Source organism: Pelophylax lessonae (assembly GCF_965119305.1).
Source record: "Pelophylax lessonae genome assembly, chromosome: 4".
NCBI lineage: Eukaryota > Metazoa > Chordata > Amphibia > Anura > Ranidae > Pelophylax > Pelophylax lessonae.
Window position 1 is genome coordinate 235711840 of NC_138771.1, and position 19582 is coordinate 235731421.

Consider the following 19582-nt stretch of genomic DNA (forward strand, 5'->3'; position numbering starts at 1 on the left):
ATTTCCCACATACAGATTTGGGATTCATACTTTTACCTTGCAGTTATTTTCATAAACCAATCATGTCTGCAGTTGGAAATGTTTACCCCTTCCAAGATGAAAAAGGTCCTTGAAAAGTACGTTTGGGTTTCCATTTGCTATTTTATTTTTAATTGCGTGTAAATGCAGTAATCCAAAACTTGTTGTTTGTGGTCTGATCACACCTGTGTGCTTTCTCATACAGTAGGGTATGAAAACACATTGAATCGTTTAGGTCAAGAAGACACAGTAACCGACCTGGGCAATAATCTAAACCAGATTTGTTTTTTAGCCTACATTACATTGTAATTGTACAATCTCCTTTAGTTATAACAACCTTCTTGATTGGGTACACCCTCATGTTATATACTGTAGTTCATATTCAGAATACTTTATTAATCTCAAAGGGAAATTATTAAAAGCTGTTGGTTAGTCTGAGGCAAATGTCACCTTAGCGATCCTGTCATTGGAAAAAACATGTCATCAACAGTATCTCTCTAAACTTGGTCCTATGCATTTTTCCCTTACTGTCCAGATGAGAAAATCATGGCAGCGCCATTGGCAGCTTTACAGAGTGTTAGTTAAAAAATATTATTGTATACCATGCATCAAAGCAAGAATTAAAATTTAAAGTGCCCAGTAATGTGATTCAGCGTTCATTCCACAAATATAGGTAGTATCTGCTTACACATTCCAGGGAAAATATCCCATAAACCGGTCTCTTCCTATGTACTTTAATCATTGTAGAAGTAGAATTACTTTACTCTCACAGAGGAGAGAGTCTGAGCCCTTAACCCTTTTACTGCCATGGATGTAAGGGTTATGTCTAAACAGAACCAATTGCAGCAGGGTAGCTCAGTAACCCTTACATCCACTTTAGTTTCAGAGGTTGTAAGTTCATAGTCATTTTAGCGACCACAAACTTGGTCATCTGCTGCACAGGACTTCTTGGAGTTATGTATTACATAAAAGTTTACACTGCTGTCCTATGCCACCGCAGTCACTCGCTGGGAGTGTGACCAAAATAACAGCAGCCAGCATGCATTGTTTAAAGTCCCAGGGATGAGACCAACCTCTCTCTTATTGCTGGTCTCATCACTGGCTTTTTTTGTTTCAGGATGGAGAGATTGGTAACATGAAGAGTAAATCTGAATCAGAAGTGATAATTTATCGTTCATAATGCTTTAAAGTTTAACTGAAGGCAGAACTTTTTATTTTTTTGTTTTACCTAGAGCAGAGAGATTGGAACAAATGTCACATTTTAATTGCTCTTTGTGTCCCTGTTGGGGAGATTCACCCACTTGATTTGTCCTGGTTACCATTATACCAAATCGTGAAAGAAAATGACAAATTGTGGGTGGTCAGTAGAACAGAAATAGATTGAAAATCTTTCAGTGGTGACTACAAGGGATTCCCTAATTTTGGCGGGATTTATTCTTGCTTCCTTTTGTGTCTGTGAGACAAAGTGAAGGGAAATCTCCCCAATAGGATACAGATGGCAAAGTGGTTATAACCCTCCCCTACTCTACCCACAGTGGAAAAAGAAAGCATTTTCCCAAGTGTTAAACCCACAACCGTAAAATAAGTCTGTATATGCAGTAAAGCATGCTTGTTAGGCTCCATGTACACGGGACGTTGTAAATGGCCGTTTAGGAGCAGTTGGGCGTTTTCTTTTAGAAGCCCCTGAACCCATCTACATTTTATCTTATCTGTCCATGTACACAGGGTCGTTTACAGTCATTTGCAGGCAGTTGAGTTCAGGGACGTTTATGACGTCATCTGTGATATAAGGGGGCGTGGCCTCTCTGTGATATCAATGGGAGGCCACACCCACAATGGCTATATAACAAGCTGCGGAGACCGGCATAATCACCGGAGACATCGTCGGAGGAGGACCAGAGGAAGAAGAAGACCAGAGGAGGCAAAAGAGCAGAAGATTGGACAGCAGAAGAGCGGACAGCAAAAGAGCAGAAGACCGGAGAGGGAGAAGACCAGAGCAGGAGAAGACCAGATGAAGATTTTTAATAAACTTTCCAAAATGTCTCCTGTCGTTATTTACATACACTGCCTTTTATGGGGTGAATGGGTAGGGGTACAGTGTACCTCATACCCATTCACATAGGGAGGGGGTCCGGGATCTGGGGGGCCCCCTTGTTAAAGGGGGCTTCCAGATTCTGATGAGCCCCATGCCCGCAGACCCCCACAACCACCGGCCAGGGTTGTGGGGATGAGGCCCCTGTCCTCATCAACATGGGGGCAAAGTGCTTTGAGGTGGGGGGTGCAGAGCTCCCCCTGCCCCAAAGCACCAACATCCCCCCCCCCCATGTTGAGGGCATGTGGCCTGGTATGGTCCAGGGGGGGTGGGGCCGCTCGCTCGTCCCCTCCCCCTTCCTGCCCTACCAGGCTGCGTGCTCGGAAAAGGGTCTGGTATGGATTTTGGGGGGGGACCCCACGCCTTTTTTTCGGCGTGGAGCTACCCTCAAATTCCATACCGGACCCGAAGGGCCTGGTTTGGAACCTGGGGGGGGGGGACCCCCACGCCTTTTTTTCCCATTTTTGGCGTGGAGTTCCCCCTTAAGATTCTCACAGCGCAAGTCGTGCCGCAAGTCGGATCATCCTGATCCGACTTGCGGTGCGACTTCCATTCAAATCAATAGGCTCCCATAGGGAACCATTGATTTTGAATGGAGGCAGAAAAAACGCTGCTAAAAGCAACGTGGCCAAACGTGCAATAACGCCAATGGAAAAAGCTACTAAAAGCACGTTTAACAGCTGCTTTTTCCCGGCGTCAGAACTGGCTTTGCAGCACGTTTTTTCTAATGTCCAGTGTACATGGAGCCTTATACTCACTGTGGAACCTAAGAGGTTAATCCTACCCATTGTGTAAAAAGGCTGTTTGATCCTCTCTTATCTGATCCTCCCCTTGTTCCACAGTCCCCAATCCATCTGCTCATAGTACAGAGCTTTCGGGGCACTCTGCACATGCTCAGTTTGGTGTGTAGTTTTTTTTTTTTTTTCTTGGGAGGGTGCATGTGATCAACACAAGGCCAATAAGCACCGTCCAGACAGGGTCAGGGGTCCTGCAGCCTCATAGGACAGTCTGAGGAGAATGAAAACTCATCATACAACCTTTAACCCAACACTGATAGAAGTAAAAAGAGGAGGAAACTTTTAGAAAAGGGGCTTTCTAAAGTGTAAATAAACTAAAATTCATAAAACTGCATGAGACATGCATTTTTTGTGTTTTTTTTTTTTTTTTATTTTCTTCCAGTGGATCTGCCTAATACGCATACATGCACAATTATGCTTACTTTTTAAAAAGTGTACCAACCTGCAGTACATATACATGAACTTGCCACATAGGAATTTATAGGGTTTCTACCTAAAATGCATTTAGAAAACAGACAAGTGTGACCAGACCTTACAAAATATAAGCAAATAAAACATATTTTTTGTTCAATGTTTGTCCATTCTTTTCAGTGAAATGTGCACTCAGAAGAGGAAGAATCAGCTAGTATTGCTTCTTTTAGTACTTTAATACAAATATTAACTGTAATATTTGTGGCTTTATTCTCTTTCAGCAAATGTAAAAGCATCTATGTGTATTAATGATTGTGGTCCTATTTTATACATGTGTATATACTGTATATCCATGAGTTCATATACAGAGCATTTCTTACATCTAGCAGTCTGTAAATGCATGTATTTTATACAATAATGTTGGCAAAATCTTAAATTGTTATTCAACAACAGGAAGTTCCAAAAAATGTAAATCCTGATATAAAAACAGGATATTAAGCATGGAACTGAACCAGTATCACTATAGTTTTTAACATTTGCACTGGTGAAGATAAAAACACCTGTGTCTATCATATTTTAAACATTTGTCTCTGACCTTCCAATATGCTGTCATTTGTTCATAGCATTGTCTTTTTTAGGTATGGTGACATGCGTGTGACAATGGGCTGTGAAATCTTCAGCATGTGGCAGAATTTAGGTAGGACGATCATTTTCAACATATGGTTGAGCTGCAATTTAATCATAGTCATTGCAATCGTACACTTAAATGTCCTGTATGATAAGATTATACTCATTCTGTCCTAATTTATTAGAACTCTCTGACAGTAGTAAGTGACTATTACATGTTTTGGCCAGAGGATTACCTCCCACCTGCATCTGTGCCTGACTCATTATTGCTGTTTGAGGAGTCACAAATGTTAAAATCTACATAATTCCCTAAATTCCTGAAACCAAAGAAAAAAAAATGGAGTGAGGATATTATTCTTTGCTTTATTATTTATTCTTTACAGATAGTTTAAATGATATTTATATGATTTTGCTGGAGACACATGCACATAAGAAAATGTGACCTTTCAAGAACATTGTGTAAATGGGTGCCAGCCACATATCTATCTCTTGTCCTTGCTGCCTCCATTATTGTTGGTTCAGGCAATGAAAAATAAAACTGAGTACCTTTAATTGGAACTACATAGCAAACATACATTACACTTCTTATAGGTGAAGGTCTCCAGAGGCAGCACCTAGCCACTCGTGCATTGTGCTGCTTATAGTCCGTAACACATTCTCATGCATTATACAACCCTAGTTCCAAAAGATTTGGGACGCTATGTAAAATCTACATAAAAACATAATGCAATAATTTGCAAATCTCATAAACCCATATTTTATTACCAATAGAAAATATATCAAATGTTTAAACTGAGAAAATGTACTATTTTAAGGGGCAAAAAAGGTAATTATTAAAATGATGGCGGCAGCATGTCTCAAAAAAGTTGGGATAGGGTCATCTCTGCTGTGGTGTAGAATCGTAGAATCTCCTTTTTTTTTTTAACAACACTCTATAATCGTCTGGGAACTAAGAAGATCAGTTGCTGGAGTTTTTGGATAGTAATGTTGTCCCATTCTTGCCTGATATAGGATTCTAACTGCTCAACAGTCCTGGGTTTTCTTTGTGTATTTTTCTTTTCAAGATGCGCCAAATATTTGTACGGTTAAAAGGTCTGGACTGAAGGCAGGCCAGTTAAGCACCTGGACTCTTCTGCTGCGAAGCCATGCTGTTCTGATAGATGCAGTATGTGGTTTAGCATTGTCCTGCTAAAATATGCAGAGCCTTCTCTGAAAAAAAAAATATCTAGGAGCATGTATGTCTGCTTTAATTTCTTCTGACCACAGTTTTCCACTTTGGCATAAAGCTCATTTAAATGGTCTGTTGCAGAGAAGAGAGTGACGTTTGTGACTCATGTTCAGATATGGCTTCTTCTTTGCATGACAGAGCTTTAACTTGCATTTTTGGATGGTATGGTTAACTGCGTTTTTAGAAGAATCATCACTGAGCCCATGCAGTGATGTCCATCACAGAATCAGGCCTATTTTTTAATGCAGTGCCATCTGAGGGCCTGAAGATCACGGGCATCCAATATTGTGTTTTGGCTTTGTCCCGTTCACAGAGATTTCTCCAGATTCTCAAAATCTTTTGATGATTATATGTAGTGTAGATGATATAAACCAATGAAAATGGCAGGCTGCTCAAATAAAAATTTTACTATCTATATGTGGTAAATAATTCAAGGAAATTACTTTCAACAATTGTGTATCATAATGACATACAATCATAAATATCTGTGATATAGTAACCAAAACCAGTACACATTATTATGTAAACATACATGTATAGATGATAATGTGGTGAAAAAATTAAATGTGAAATAAATAAAAACTTCTGCTCCCAAAAAACAAGCATTGTGAAATAAGTCCACAAAAATATTCATTGCATAAAGTGCTCCACAAAAACCTTCAGTGATGAATAAGTGATTTCTAGTAAATATTCCAGCCACCTGGTATCCTCCTCTATGTGCAATGCGGGCTCACCTGAAAAAGTATATATAACTCGCAATATGGTCAAGGTGTTCCTCACAGAGATCCAGCTATCTTTCTTTTATATCCACTTCTTTCCAGAGTGAATGATCTCCACGGCATATTTAAATGAAACAAGATTATGATACACGATTGTTGAAAGTTATTTCCTTGACGTATTTACCATTTATAGATATGAGTATAATTTTTATTGGAACAGCTCACCATTTTCATTGGTTTATAAGTTGCATTTTTTTCAAGACTCAGAGAGCTTAATATAATGGTAGCAGCAGCTCACTAGCACCTATAGTCATACGTCTTATATCAATTAACATGCCACAGCAACACACCAGTGCTCCAAAAATATTAAAGTAGATGATATATTTAAAGTCTTTTGACGTTGAGAGATATTATTTCGAAATTGTTCAACAGTTTTCACAGATTGGTAAGCCTCTGCCCATCTTTACTTCTGAGACACTATAGGGTTGATTAACTAAAACTGGAGAGTGCAAAATCTGGTGCAGCTCTGTATGGTAGCCAATCCTCTTCTAACTTCAGTTTGTTCAATTAAGTTTTACTTCAGTTTGTTCAATTAAGTTTTGACAAAAAAAAAACCCTCAAAGTTTATTGGTTTCTATGAAGAGCTGCGCCAGATTTTGCACTAGCCAGTTTTAGTAAATGAACCCCTATGACTCTCTACGATGCTCTTTATACCCAATCATGTTACTGATCTGTTGCCAATTACCCTAATTAGTTTCAAAATGTTTTTCCAACTCTTCCTTGATAGTACCACTTACTTTGCAAGCTTTTTGTTGCCCTTTCCCAAATTTGTGAGACCTGTTGCTGCCATCAATTTCACATTTACCTTATTTTTTTCTTAACCACTTTAGCCTTCATTTTATTTTGTTTGCTGCACTCCACCCTTGCAGCCACTGTGCTCATCATGTATGGGCTTTGTTTAGCTTTGACCAATATTTTTTGTCACCACAAAAGTAGGAAGTTAGACTTAAAATGTAACTTACGATAAACCTTTTTTTTTTTTTATTAGTGGATAGTGATGAGTTGTTAAAACTACTGTCAGGTTTGTATTCCTGTCTGAGTCCCTGTTTGGGAGCTTCATTCCCTTTTATTGTCCTGAACACCAATGGCACAGGAAATGAAAGTGAAGGTAAATCCAAAATTTTGAATTGCCACCACAAGAGGAATATAGGTGAAATCTTCCAAATGGGACACGTGTTGCCTTGACAACTGTCTAAGGGGGTTTTTCCCTCACATCGGAAAGATATTCTTTCACTTCCTGTTAAGTCTACAGGGCGGGTAGTAATAGTAGTGGGACACAAATTTGAAAAAAACTGCAGTTTATAGCCTCCCATACTTTATCCAAAATAGGAAAAATAAAGTTTTGGCTTTAGATATGCTTAAAAGGCACCATTGCAAAACATATGTTTGCTTATTTGTGCTGCCATCTTTCACATGTAGATTACCAGGGTCTGCTTTAGTATATAAGCAAGGAAACTGCATAACATTGACAGGAAAGGTTGCAGTACCACCCATAGCCCCCCCTTCAAAAGCAATCCCCTGTCTACCTTGTACCTCTAAATTATGAACTATTCAGTGCCTTTTTTTGCTATGCCTTTTAAGTGCACTAGTCAATGTATTGAAAGTTTTTTTAAAAGGATAAGTTCACGATTTTTAAAAAAAATAATTGTATATTTTTTGCACGTAAAAAAAAGTGCATTTACTATTTAATTAGTTTTTTAGAAGCCTGGAAAGCATTGTACCAGCGTTCAGCAGATCCTGCAAACTGTCAGTGTGAACTGTCTGCCTGTACATCATATGGGCAGGCAGTTTCACACTGACAGGAAGACTCAATGAATTACCACAGCACTCAACAGCACCATAGTATTTCATTGTCACAGAACCGTGAATGATTGATGCGGCTGTGTGGGCAGAGCCCTGCATGGAAGTGGCTGCAGCAATGGGAACATGTTATATGTTCCACCATAAAAATGGGTAAAACATGTTACCAGTTCCTAAAGTTGAACTTTTAATTGTATTTTCTACAATTACTAAAATATTCTTTGTACAGTGCCACAAGATATGAACACTATATAAATTAAAAATATTAAGTTACTTAATATAAAATAGGCATTTGGTCTTTAGCATAATAGAAATATTATCTGGCAGGGCTGCTGTTAGAAATCACAGGGCCCCATACAGCCTACCTGATAGGGCCCCACCAGCCGAAAGTAACTGACGACATAGATTTATCAACATCCGCTGCACAGATGAAAGAGTAGGAAGCACTCTGAGGCTTCCTGATCATTCACAAACTGAAGCATAGTAAATACGGGTTACTATGCTTAAATGATGAATGAACATAGGAGTGGTAGTTACCAATCACTCACTGTGTTCATTCAGGAAAGGAAGGAGACAGAAAATGTGATGTTTACTAGTCCCTTCCCCCGCTCTCCATCCTTATACATTCTTCTGTGTGCCTGCAGCAGCTGCTGGCGGGAGAGGAGTGGATGGTAGCCTGAAGCGCTGCAAGGGAAAGGGGCACATGGGGGGCCCAGACAGCCGATGGAAGCAGTGCATGTTCTAGAACCAATCCCCCTGCAGTGCAGCCAGAGGGAGATAGAGGAGGAGAGGCTGGCAGCGCTGCAGGGGGGAGGCAGAAGAGGATCAGTATTTGCAATAAGACTGTAGCCCTCCTATTCAGCAGGTGCCCAGGCCCCCTTTTGAACTGCAGGGCTCAGGCCCAGTAAAGGAGGGCTGGCTGTATTGCCTTATCAGACCCTGTTTCCTGGACAGCATTTTCAGTTCGCTGAATGATTTTTGTATGACTATAATGATTTTGAGATTTAAAAGATCATTCACTTTTAGGAGATGTCTGTATTCTATGCAAGCCATTATTAGTAGGTAGCAGCATTTTTTTTTTTTTTTTGTGACCTCTTGTGTTTTTCACAGGTGAACACAAGTTGCACTTTATCCCAGCCTTAATTGGTCCATTTCTGGAGGTAACACTGATACCTCAACCAGACTTGCGGAATGTTATGATCCCCATTTTCCATGACATAATGGACTGGGAGCAGAGACGAAGTGGCAACTTTAAACAGGTACTTAACATTTGAAGCAATTTAATAACATTTTGTTTTCAAGCTTATTTTCTATGAATCTTTTGATGTTGTGAGCACGATCTTCTGAAACTGAAATCTACTAGGTGACTATATAGAGGTGTAAATAAAATGACCTTCATTTGCTGATTGTGAGGCTTGAATTGTGTTACACAGTTCAGTTGTGTTTACTGGCTGGTCTCTATCGTTCATTGACGGATGCAGTCTCTGATGTTCATATCAGTAGGGTTATGCTGCCCTGTACAGGAGTAGGACACTAGGCAGAAAAAAGCTCTGGCTACGCCTTTGGGCAGTCCCAGGGGGGTATACCCTCTCTCCCTGCTATAGGATGTCAGTTTTAATCTGCCTAGTCAGGAGTAAGTTCCTTGCTGGAATCTCTGGTCCTGGCAACAGTTTTTTTTCTAGATTCGTTTTTTTTCTAGTTAGCTTTTTCTCCGGATTTTTTTCTTGTGAGTTTTTACAAGCAACTAAGCCAGATCTGGGCAACGGGCTGGATATATAGATCCAGTGGTCACCCCAGCCGACCAGCAAGCACACGCAGAACCCAGCTCCTACCTACATAGTCCTACCAGACGGGGACTGGCCCCGTGAGTTAAATTTCTTGCCAGGTCACATACGACCGGGTCTAGGCCCGAGTTGCAGCGTTCTTATTGGCCGACAGCCCCCCCACTTCAGCAGAAAGGGGTTCTGCCAGGAGATGGCGCCCTCCTGTTCCTGGTATTAGTAAATGTTCCCTACCTTTTCCCTGGTGGATTTTGGGGTGGAAGCGGTCCCTCTCTAGGACGGTTGGACCCTCACAACCCGGGTTCCCCTCTGTCCTGTGACGTGCCCCTCACCTACCTGTCCCCCCCCTTACTACTGGGGCTATGGGATGTTTGTAACTACTCCCGGGGGCTGCGACCGGGCTTCAGGCTGACTGGGGGCAGGGGGGGGATGTGCCACCAGCGACGGATATACAATCGTGCGAGGGGGTTTTCCTGTCTCTCCCAGGGCCCCCTTTCTGTCAATTCCATCCAGGAGGCTTGGGGGTCCCCTACACGAGTGCCCTCAGTAGCTTCGCAGGCCGCGTAGGGCCACCATTTTCTTGTAGCCCATGTGCTCTGCAGGATTCTGTGGCCATATTGGTACACCCGGCAGCCATTTTGCAGTAGATTTCTATTGAGAATCACTGGCAGCCATGTTCTGGAAGCCCCTAGCAGCGTTTTTTCTGGTGGTGAAGCCCTTCCCTATACCCTAGTGCAAACATTCAAATCTTTCTCTGATAGAGATCACTGCAGACACGTGCTGCGCAGACATTCTGGGCCTTCTTGGTGCATCTTTGGTGGGGTGGTTAGTTTGGGGGGGGGGTTCTCTCTCTGCTAGGGGTCTTCAGTGCACTTTGCATGACCTCATGGATCCGCTGTAGCGCGGTGGGACTTTCTTAAAAAAAAAAAAAACGTTTTCAACTTTTTGCTGACGGGTTCCCCTGGTGCAACATGGACCCTGCAGAACATGTGTCCCCACCTGACCCCCTCAGGGAGGCCGCAGGGCCCTCCGGATCCCAGCTATCCATAGATGCACTTTCGGCGGTCCTGGAATCCATTGTGTCCCGGGTGGAGGTGGCCTTTAAAGGGCGAGGTGCCAAAAAACGCCCTCTGCCTACCCCTGCTTCATCTGATGTGTGAGAGTCTGATTCTGATTCAGCCACCACAGACGGCGGTCACCCTGCTGGTTCTACTACCTCACGCCCTGTCTCCTCTGATAGTGAGGATAACATCTCTACCTCCGCCACTGCGCAAGAAAAGGCGCTGGTGGACACACTGGTTGTATCTGTGCGTAAGACCCTAAAAATGGAGGACGCAGCTGAGATTGCAAATAAGGCGCAGGTTACGTTTGGCACTCACAAGCCATCCAGAGCGACAAAGGTTTTCCCCTTGAAAGAATGGGACCATCCAAAGCGTTCCCCCTGTGGTGCCTAAGTGGATTGCTAGACGCTACCCCTTTGAGGAGTCCCTTATAAAGAAGTGGACTGTGCCACCTACAGTGGACCCTCCGGTCTCAAGACTGAATAAATTTACCATGATTCCAGTGGAGGATTCCCCGTTTTTTAAGGATCCGGCAAGTAGAAAGGCGGAGTCTGTGGCCCGCAATATGTACTCCCTGGCGGGGTCTGCATTAAGACCAGTGTTTACGGTTGCCCTTGTCTCGCAAACCTTAACTGAATGGGCTAAGTTGCTATGCCGTGACCTGGAGGGGAAACAACTCCCCCCCCTGCCTTTTGCGGAGCTATTGGACCAGTTGGTGCAGGGGCTGCAATTTGTTTGTCGGTTTTGGCAGTGGTCCTCCGGCGTATACTCTGGCTAAAGTGCTGGTCTGCAGATCAGACCTCAAAGAAGGCCTTAACTGATCTACCTTTTCAAGGAGTTCCCCTTTTTGGGGCGACCCTGGATGACATTATCAAAGGTCTCGCAGGAGGTAAGAGTACTTTTCTCCGTCAGGCTAATAAGTGTAAGGACCCGCATCGCAGACGGTGCACCTCCTTTTCAGCACACAAGAAGTTTTTTCATCCCTTAGAGTCAGTCGATAAGGCAAAGTCCTTTGAGGCCCGCTCGGGTGGTCCAAGCGACCCTGGTCTGGCAAACAGAAATCGAGGTTCTCCAGACCTGAGCATATGGCCCCTTTGGCCTGAAGGTGTGCCCTCATCCGTATCCTGGGTGGGGGGACGTCTTTGCTGGTTCCCGGACCTGTGGCTATCCCGGATAAGGTCCCCAGGAAGGAAGGCAAGGTGCATCCAATCCTGGACCTGAAGGCGCTGAATTGTTTTGTGCAAGTTCAAAAATTCAAAATGGAATTAGTTCGCATGGTGGTGGCTTCCCTGCATCAGGGGGATTTCCTGGCCTCCATAGACATCAAAGATGCCTACCTTCATATCCCAATATGTGCAGGACACCAACGGTTCCTGCGCTTTGCCGTGGGAGAGGATCACTATCAGTTTGTGGCGTTACCTTCTGGTCTCGTCTCCGCTGCTTGGGTCTTCACAAAGGTGTTGGCTCCAGTGCTGGTGCTGTTACGACAGCGGGGGCTATCGGTCCTGGATTACCTGGACAATCTGCTTCTCCGTGCGGAGTCTCTCACCGTGCTGGTGACAAATTTGGAGATCACCGTGAGAACTCTGGAGAAGTTTGGGTGGATTCTGAACCTTCAGAAGTCGTCCCTGATCCCTTCTATGAGGCTGGACTATCTGGGCCTTACTTTGGACTAAAGCCAGGGTGTTTCTTCCCCCCCAGAAAAGCTCCAAAAACTCCAGACTGTGATTCAGCTGTTGCTGTCCAGAATATGGTCGTCCCTTTGGACCTGTATGAGAGTTCTGGGACTGATGGTGTCGTCCTTCGAGGCGGTCCCCTTTACTCAATTCCACACGAGAATCCTCCAGAAGGAAATCCTTCTCAAATGGAACATGAATCCAAATTCCCTGGACAATCAGATTCAGAGTCAGATGACCAGGGAGTACCTGATCTGGTGGCTTTGGTCCCTGATGCTCAAACAAGGGAAATCCTTTGACAATTGTCACCACGGATGCCAGTCTGTCCGGGTGGGGAAGGGTTCTCGGCAGGTTTTCTGCTCAAGAAGTCTGGTCCCTGGAAGAATCCAGGTTGCCGATCAATGTTTTGGAACTGAGAGCGATCAGGCTTTGCCTAGTCCACTGGACCGAGTACCTTCGGGGGTTGTCCAGTGCACATTCAATCGGACAATGCCACAGCTGTGGCTTGTGTCAATCACCAAGAGGGCACCAAAAGTGTCCTTGGAAGTGGCCGGCATCCTCCGATGGGCAGAAAGCATTGTTCCAGCTCTCTCCGCTGTTCACATTCCAGGAGGGGAAAATTGGCAGGTGGATTACCTCAGGTGACAGACCTTGGATCAAGGAGAATAGTCTCTCCTTCCGGATGTGTTCCAGCAGTTGTGCCTTCATTGGGGCACTCTAGATGTAGATCTGTTGGCATCTCGGCTCAACAGAAAAGTGCAAAGGTTTGTGGTCCGCTCTCGGGGCCCTCTGGCAAACACCACAGGTGCGCTGGTGGTCCTGTGGGGTCAGTATCTGCTGATGTATGCCTTTCCTCCTCTCGAGTTGCTGCCAAGACGTCTTTGCAGGATCGAGGCGTAAGGGATTCCGGCCATTCTTGTTGCTCCTGACTAGCTTTGCCAAGCTTGGTACTCCGACCTAGTCAGGCTGGTCGCAGACGCTCCTTGGAGACTTCCTCTCAGGAAGGATTTACTGTCTCAAGGGCCGATCTTCCATCCTGGTTTTCAGTCGCTGGCTTTGATGGCTTGGCTGTTGAAAGCCAGGTGCTGAAAAATAGGGGATTGTATTTCAAGGTGGATCAGACAGACAGTTGTGCAGGCTTATTCATTTAAGGGTCAAGTTCCACCTTTCCCTGTTAAGGCGCATTCTACTCGGGCGCTTAGTGCTTCCTGGGCTTTTCGCCATCAGGCTTCTGTGCTTCAGGTGTGCAAGTTGGCTACCTGGTCTTCTGTTCATACTTTCACAAAGTTTTACAAGGTGGATGCGCTGGCATCTGCAGATGCCTCCTTTGGCCGCAAAGTTTTACAGGGTGTTTTAGTCTCCCTTGAGTGTGTTTAATGTTTTTTCAGGTGGGTCTCCTCTTGTTGCTCTGATGAGTCCTATGTTGCCTGGTTGGCTATGGTTTAGCCTTGGGAAATTGTTTGTCTGCTGTTCCCACCCCTCATGTTTATGGCACTGCTTTGGGACGTCCCTACTGATATGAAGATCAGAGATTGTGTCCGTCAATGAACGATAGAGAAAATTAGATTTTTGTCTTACCGTAAAATCCTTTTCTCTGAAGTTCATTGACGGACGCAGTACCCGCCCCTCTATTTGAGTTGGGTTGGTATTATTTTCTCTGACACTGCTTTGATACAAAACTGACATCCTATAGCAGGGAGAGAGGCTATACCCCCTGGGACTGCCCATCGGCGTAGCCAGAACTTTTTTCTGCCTAGTGTCCTACTTCTGCAGGGGGCAGCATAACCCTACTGATATGAAGATCAGAGACTGCGTCCGTCAATGAACTTCAGGGAAAAAGATTTTACGGTAAGACAAAAATCCAATTTTTTGAAATGCTTAAAAACTTTGATAAAGCTTGTGGCTTAACATTAGTCTTTTTTTTAGTCTTGGCAACTGTGATGAACCTGAGGTAGGATTACTGATCCCTATCATTCTTACCATTCATGGGGATGTTTTAGTCATTGCTATATACAGTAACAGTTGGATTGAGGATGGAATCAAAAAATAGTGCAAACTCAATGTTTTTTTTTTTTTTGTAATGCTAATAATGATCATGGGTTAAATCCACTTTAGGGGTCAGTGGTAATTTTTTTTAGCTTTGTTTAGGTTTCTGCATTTTCCATAGAGCTGCAGAATGCCCTTTGTTTCTGGCAGAGGTTCATTATGAAGCAAGTGTTTGTGTGGCTAGTCATTTCACCAGTTATTTTTTTAATAAAATCATCAGTTTGCAAACATGGCGAACATGCTTGTACTGCTTATAAGCATTTTTATTAAACTGTGCCCAGCGATATCATGTCAGATTAAAGTTTCATGTCTTTATTTAGGCCAAACGTTTTTGACACAGGAGTACGTTTTCCTATTTTCCAGCTCAGAGACTTGCTAAGTGTTCCAAGTACTTTTGCAGCTCCCACTCGATTTTTCTCCTGCTGTCTCAGACCATTTCTATACACCCACCATCATGCTGCTCCATAGGAACATCGATTTGAAACATTGTTTAACGCACACAGAATAAATGACTTTGATTTCTGTGCAGGAGCAATGTCATTAACCCTTGGGCTGATGCTCTTTAGTCTGCCTGATATTGGAACAATTGCATTGTGCAATGTAAAGGACATAATTTCTGGGTGCTCAGAATAACTTGTATTCATTCACTAATTCTGTGATTGATAGAAAACTACCATTTAAAGGGACCCTGTATTTAATCCACCATTTCTTGCAGGAAAAGGGTGATTTGTATGTTGCTTGGCTTGCTATATGGCAATAAATTAAAAATATGAATGCATAGATTCTGTAATTCAGTATGGTTTTTTTTCCCTTCCAGAATACAGCCAGTGTTTGCTGCTTCAGAACAGTATTTAAACATAGACTGCTATTACTAATACTACTAACCAGCTGAGAGATTATGCAAAATCTTCCTTATGAAGTGGGCTGCCAGTTTATTATCTAACTCAGTGAAACCCATATTCATGTCCAGTCATTTTTCTAAATTACATGTTTAAAGTTATGGCTGCTATAAGTCAGGTCAGGTACATTATATGGTCTACTAACATAGTTTGACTAGAAATGAGCTACAAATCAGAACTGTGTTAATCTGTACTTTAACGTTAATAAAGCTATGTTTACAGTTTTACTGATGTAGATATACCAAGAATAGTTACAAAGTTGATCAGGTTAAATAAAGACACCAGTCCATGCATTTCAACCTGTGTGGGTTCATCTCCATACCATTTTCCATGTTCCTCTATATTGCGTTCACTAAGATGCTTATCTTAGAGTTTTTTTGAAACTATCAAATACCAGAAGATTTAAATACTTGCCTTTCTTAATAAGAAGTCAAATCTCTTTTCTGTACTGTAAGCAGATGCTTAAGCCTTTGTTCATGTTGCCTACGCTGGAGGGTATAATCAGAGTTCTGATTGGCTAATATTTTTTAACAGTTCACATGACCAAGTACCTAGACTTTTGGTTAGTTAACCAGCATAGGAGGGAGCCCATAGCAGCATTTTCGGTAGTAATTGTATTTAAACCTTTCTTTGACCTTTTGTACTTACCCAGAAGGTCTAACAACATAATTTTAGGTTAACATTTAAATACAGGCTCTAAGCCAATATGTGTTAAATATTCACTAATGGCTATTGCGTTGCTCATTTCTGAAATATTGCATTGGTAAATGTTGTGTACGGCAGTATTTGAACCTGCTTATGTTAAACGTATTTTTATATATTTGGAATGCTGTAGCTAAACTTTAATACCCAGGCCTGTTATTTTTATTGTTTTTATTAAGAAAAAGTCAGCTATGAACAATAAATAGAAAGATAAATAGAGCTTTATATATCTAAAATGTAAAATATTTGATAATGTTTATCATACAGTCTAATAGACCAGAGAGCTTAACTTCTGCATTTGTCTTTTATCTCAGTACTTGCAGCTTTGTAAATAGTATCAGTAAAATATATCAGTGCTTTCAGGTGTTTCAATGCATATGAATCACCTTTCATTAATCAGTTGCATTGGTAAAATAAAATAGCATGTAACTGTATGTTTGACACAAATACTTGCTGACCCAAGAACAATGATCTTTATAAATATATGTTATACCATGTTTTTAATGGATGCAGGTATATGCATAATGCTGCAGAAGCTGGGTAAAGGTTTACAAAATCCAGTAATGAAGGAGTGTGTCAGAATATGTCTTGCATGAAATGAAACCCTGCAGGAAAAATTAAGGCAATTTAACTGGGCTGCACTTTTTTTTTGTGTGTGAATCCATATATAGCGAGCTGCGTTAGCAGCAGTACCAGCTCCTGCTACTCAGCCTGTAGTTTAAAGTCACACTGTTCTATGACAGTTATCCCTGAGAACGTTCTTGTGGATCTGTGGCAGCTTAACACGGGTGACAGTGTGACCTATGACAACCCAATACTGAATTCTGATTAGTGAAGCACACAGAGGGCACTAAGCCCTGGAGAAATTCCTGCACAATAAAACAAAGCACCTTTTATGTATCTCTTTGAGGTTGAAGCAAAGCTAATTGACAAATTGGACAGCCTGATGTCTGAAGGACGAGGTGACGAAACCTACCGGGAGCTCTTCAACAGTATGTAAGTAATCCTGGAAATTTAATTCACTTGAATTTTTATACTTGAAGCTGGTGAACTAGATATGTCAATGTTCTGTTATAGATGAGTCTGATCACTGTATGGTTCATCTTTGTAAATGTAACCACAGTATCTAGAGGGGCTCCTAATGCAGGATCTGTTGGGTTGTAGTTTATTGATGAACGAGAATGAGAGGTTTATGTGTGGGTGGTGAGTTGGCATGTTATGTTTACTGGAGAAGGTATAAAAAGTACCAGACAGATGCTTCAATAAATGTTTTTTTCTGTGTTGGTTTAAATTGCCAAGAAATATGCTGTTTGTCATCACTCAAACTTCTGTGTATTACTGATGAGTTGTTTTTAGCATTACTGTATGACACTGCATGTAGTATTTACTACGTGTTTTTTTTTTATCCCTAACTCACTTGTGCCTTTTTTTTTTTTTTTGTACCATCAAAGATGGTCCTGTATGAGTATAGTAACGGTATTTTTTTCTGCTGTTTTGTTCAGGTTTTAAAGAAGAGAATGGTTGTCAGGGATGCTGCTTCTCTGTACTTGCTGTGGAGGATGCTTCTGGCATCCTCTAATTAGCAGCATATAAAGCTGCTGTTAATCTCCAATAAAATACTTATCGCTTTTAAAAGTGCTATGAGCTTCTAAACGAATATAGACCTTTCATCACGTTTCAGTGCTTCATTAATTCTGAATTCAGAGTGAATGCACTTTTTTTTAAGTAATGAAAACCAGTTTGTGTTCATTTTTTACCTTCCTACCAACAAAACAATTTGTACCTGTGTGTCAAAGTTACTGTTTTGTAACTTTACTTTAAAAATTAAAAAAAAAAAAAAAAAAAAAAAAAAAAAAAAAAAATATATATATATATATATATATATATATATATATTTTTTTTTTTTTATAAATAAGCCTTTATGTTTTCATTGCCCGGCATCCTGTGTGATAAACTGTGGATTAGGCAACAAGACTTTTCTGTGGGTAATCTGAAAGGCACAGAAATGCAGTGTTTTATGATGTTGTATTTAGTTTGGGAAATAGGTTTTAACATTTAATTCTATGCCACTGTATTATATACAAATTATTGTTCAAGTAAGTTATATTTATTTACATCCACCATGTATTTATTTACTGCTAACCTGTATGCAAGTAATAATTGCAGCGGCCATAGTATTTACCTAAATAACTGTTCAGGGAAAAGTCCAACACTGATCTAATGAAGGGCAGCCATGCCATTTGAGGCCTGTTCAAGAAACCAGCTCTTAATGTGGTTATGTGGGCAGCAGTTGGCAACAGTAAATTTAGTGCAGCTGCCACCTGTGATAAAATCTTGTAAAGAAGGAAAGGAGTGATGGCTTCAGTAATTGTTTGGCAATTCTGAATGCCTGCTTCAGAGTGTTAAAAAATATCTATTACTTAAAACTGGGATTGTATTCACGATTGTACTGTATTTTATTTAAACAGGTAGTAAACTTAAAATGTATTTATATAGTATATATTTTTAATAGCGCTGTCCAGTATCCATGTTATAGTTCCCATGCCTGTACATACCATGCCTTGAGAAATATCCAGACCCTATTTACTAATTTTATTTTATTCCTAGATTAAAATTATATTATGTAATGGGGTAAAGTGGACGGTGCCCTGCATTAGAAAAGTAAAAAGTGCTATTCTTATAAGAATTTAATACTTGGGTTATGTTCTTTCTGAGTTTACCTAAGGTAAAAAAATCCTGATGAAGCAGTGGCAAATGGCAATGTTTAACAGTGTGGTCGGTGCTGTCCAGTGCTTGATTCATGGGATAAGTATCCCCATCAGTCCTCTTCCTTAACATTCTGTTATCTACAAAAAATGTAGATAACCTGGACACTGTTGGGGTCAGTTTTATGCAATAGCAACAGTCACTCTCAACTAGCAGTCCCTACTCTGCTCAATGCTGGCTTTTGATAAGGAGATTGTGATACCAAGGCAGTGTTTGGGTTTTAAACTAAGAATGCCAATCTCATTCTTGCAGGAGTTCAAGTTGACAGGCGTGAGGTATCAGTGTGATCAAGAAATAGTTGCCTTACATTTGGCCTCCACCAGTAAATTGTTAAAATAATTGCCACATTTTGTGGAAAACACTCCCAACGTTGACTGTTACAGGGAAAAATCGATATCAGCTGTGGAATAAAAGATTGAAGCGCATTCCATAAGGGATACAGTACAAATTTCTAAATTAGGAAAAAGGTACAAAGCAAAGTATAAAGGACATATTTATAAAGCAGTGAATCTGACAATCACTAAACATTTCTGCAGGAAAATCTCCTAGGTGCATGTGCTTTGACAATGATTCACCACATAGTGAATCTTTATTGAAAAGTCACATTCACCACTTTATAAACATGCATCCTTAGGGCCTATTCACAGTTGGTGCAATTATCTGCATTTTTCCACAAAATGTTACATTTAATATTTTATTAGAAGTTTGATGCATTTCAATGGGCAGCTCTGCTCTTCCACCACACTCTGGCCTACACACTGTCCAGGAGTACTATAAGCCCAGATTAATTTACCATTTATAGTACATCACTGTATGCATATGTTTTTTTGATTGCTGCTTTCCAGTTTGCACACGTTTGGCATAGCAGTGCCCATAGCTAGTAGTCCAGTAACACAGGA

The 19582-nt window shown here is 41.4% G+C and overlaps 1 protein-coding gene across 2 annotated transcripts in view; it reads left to right on the top strand.

Moving 5' to 3' along the window:
• DOCK4 (dedicator of cytokinesis 4) overlaps positions 1-19582 on the top strand; it is a 529522-nt gene that overhangs the window by 387678 nt on the left and 122262 nt on the right. For both annotated transcript variants that reach the window (XM_082254719.1, XM_082254720.1), the window contains exons 29-32: positions 16-116; positions 3957-4015; positions 8863-9011; positions 16828-16913. In XM_082254719.1, the coding sequence (XP_082110845.1) occupies positions 16-116; positions 3957-4015; positions 8863-9011; positions 16828-16913 (395 nt within the window). The remainder of the gene's footprint in view (positions 1-15; positions 117-3956; positions 4016-8862; positions 9012-16827; positions 16914-19582) is intronic.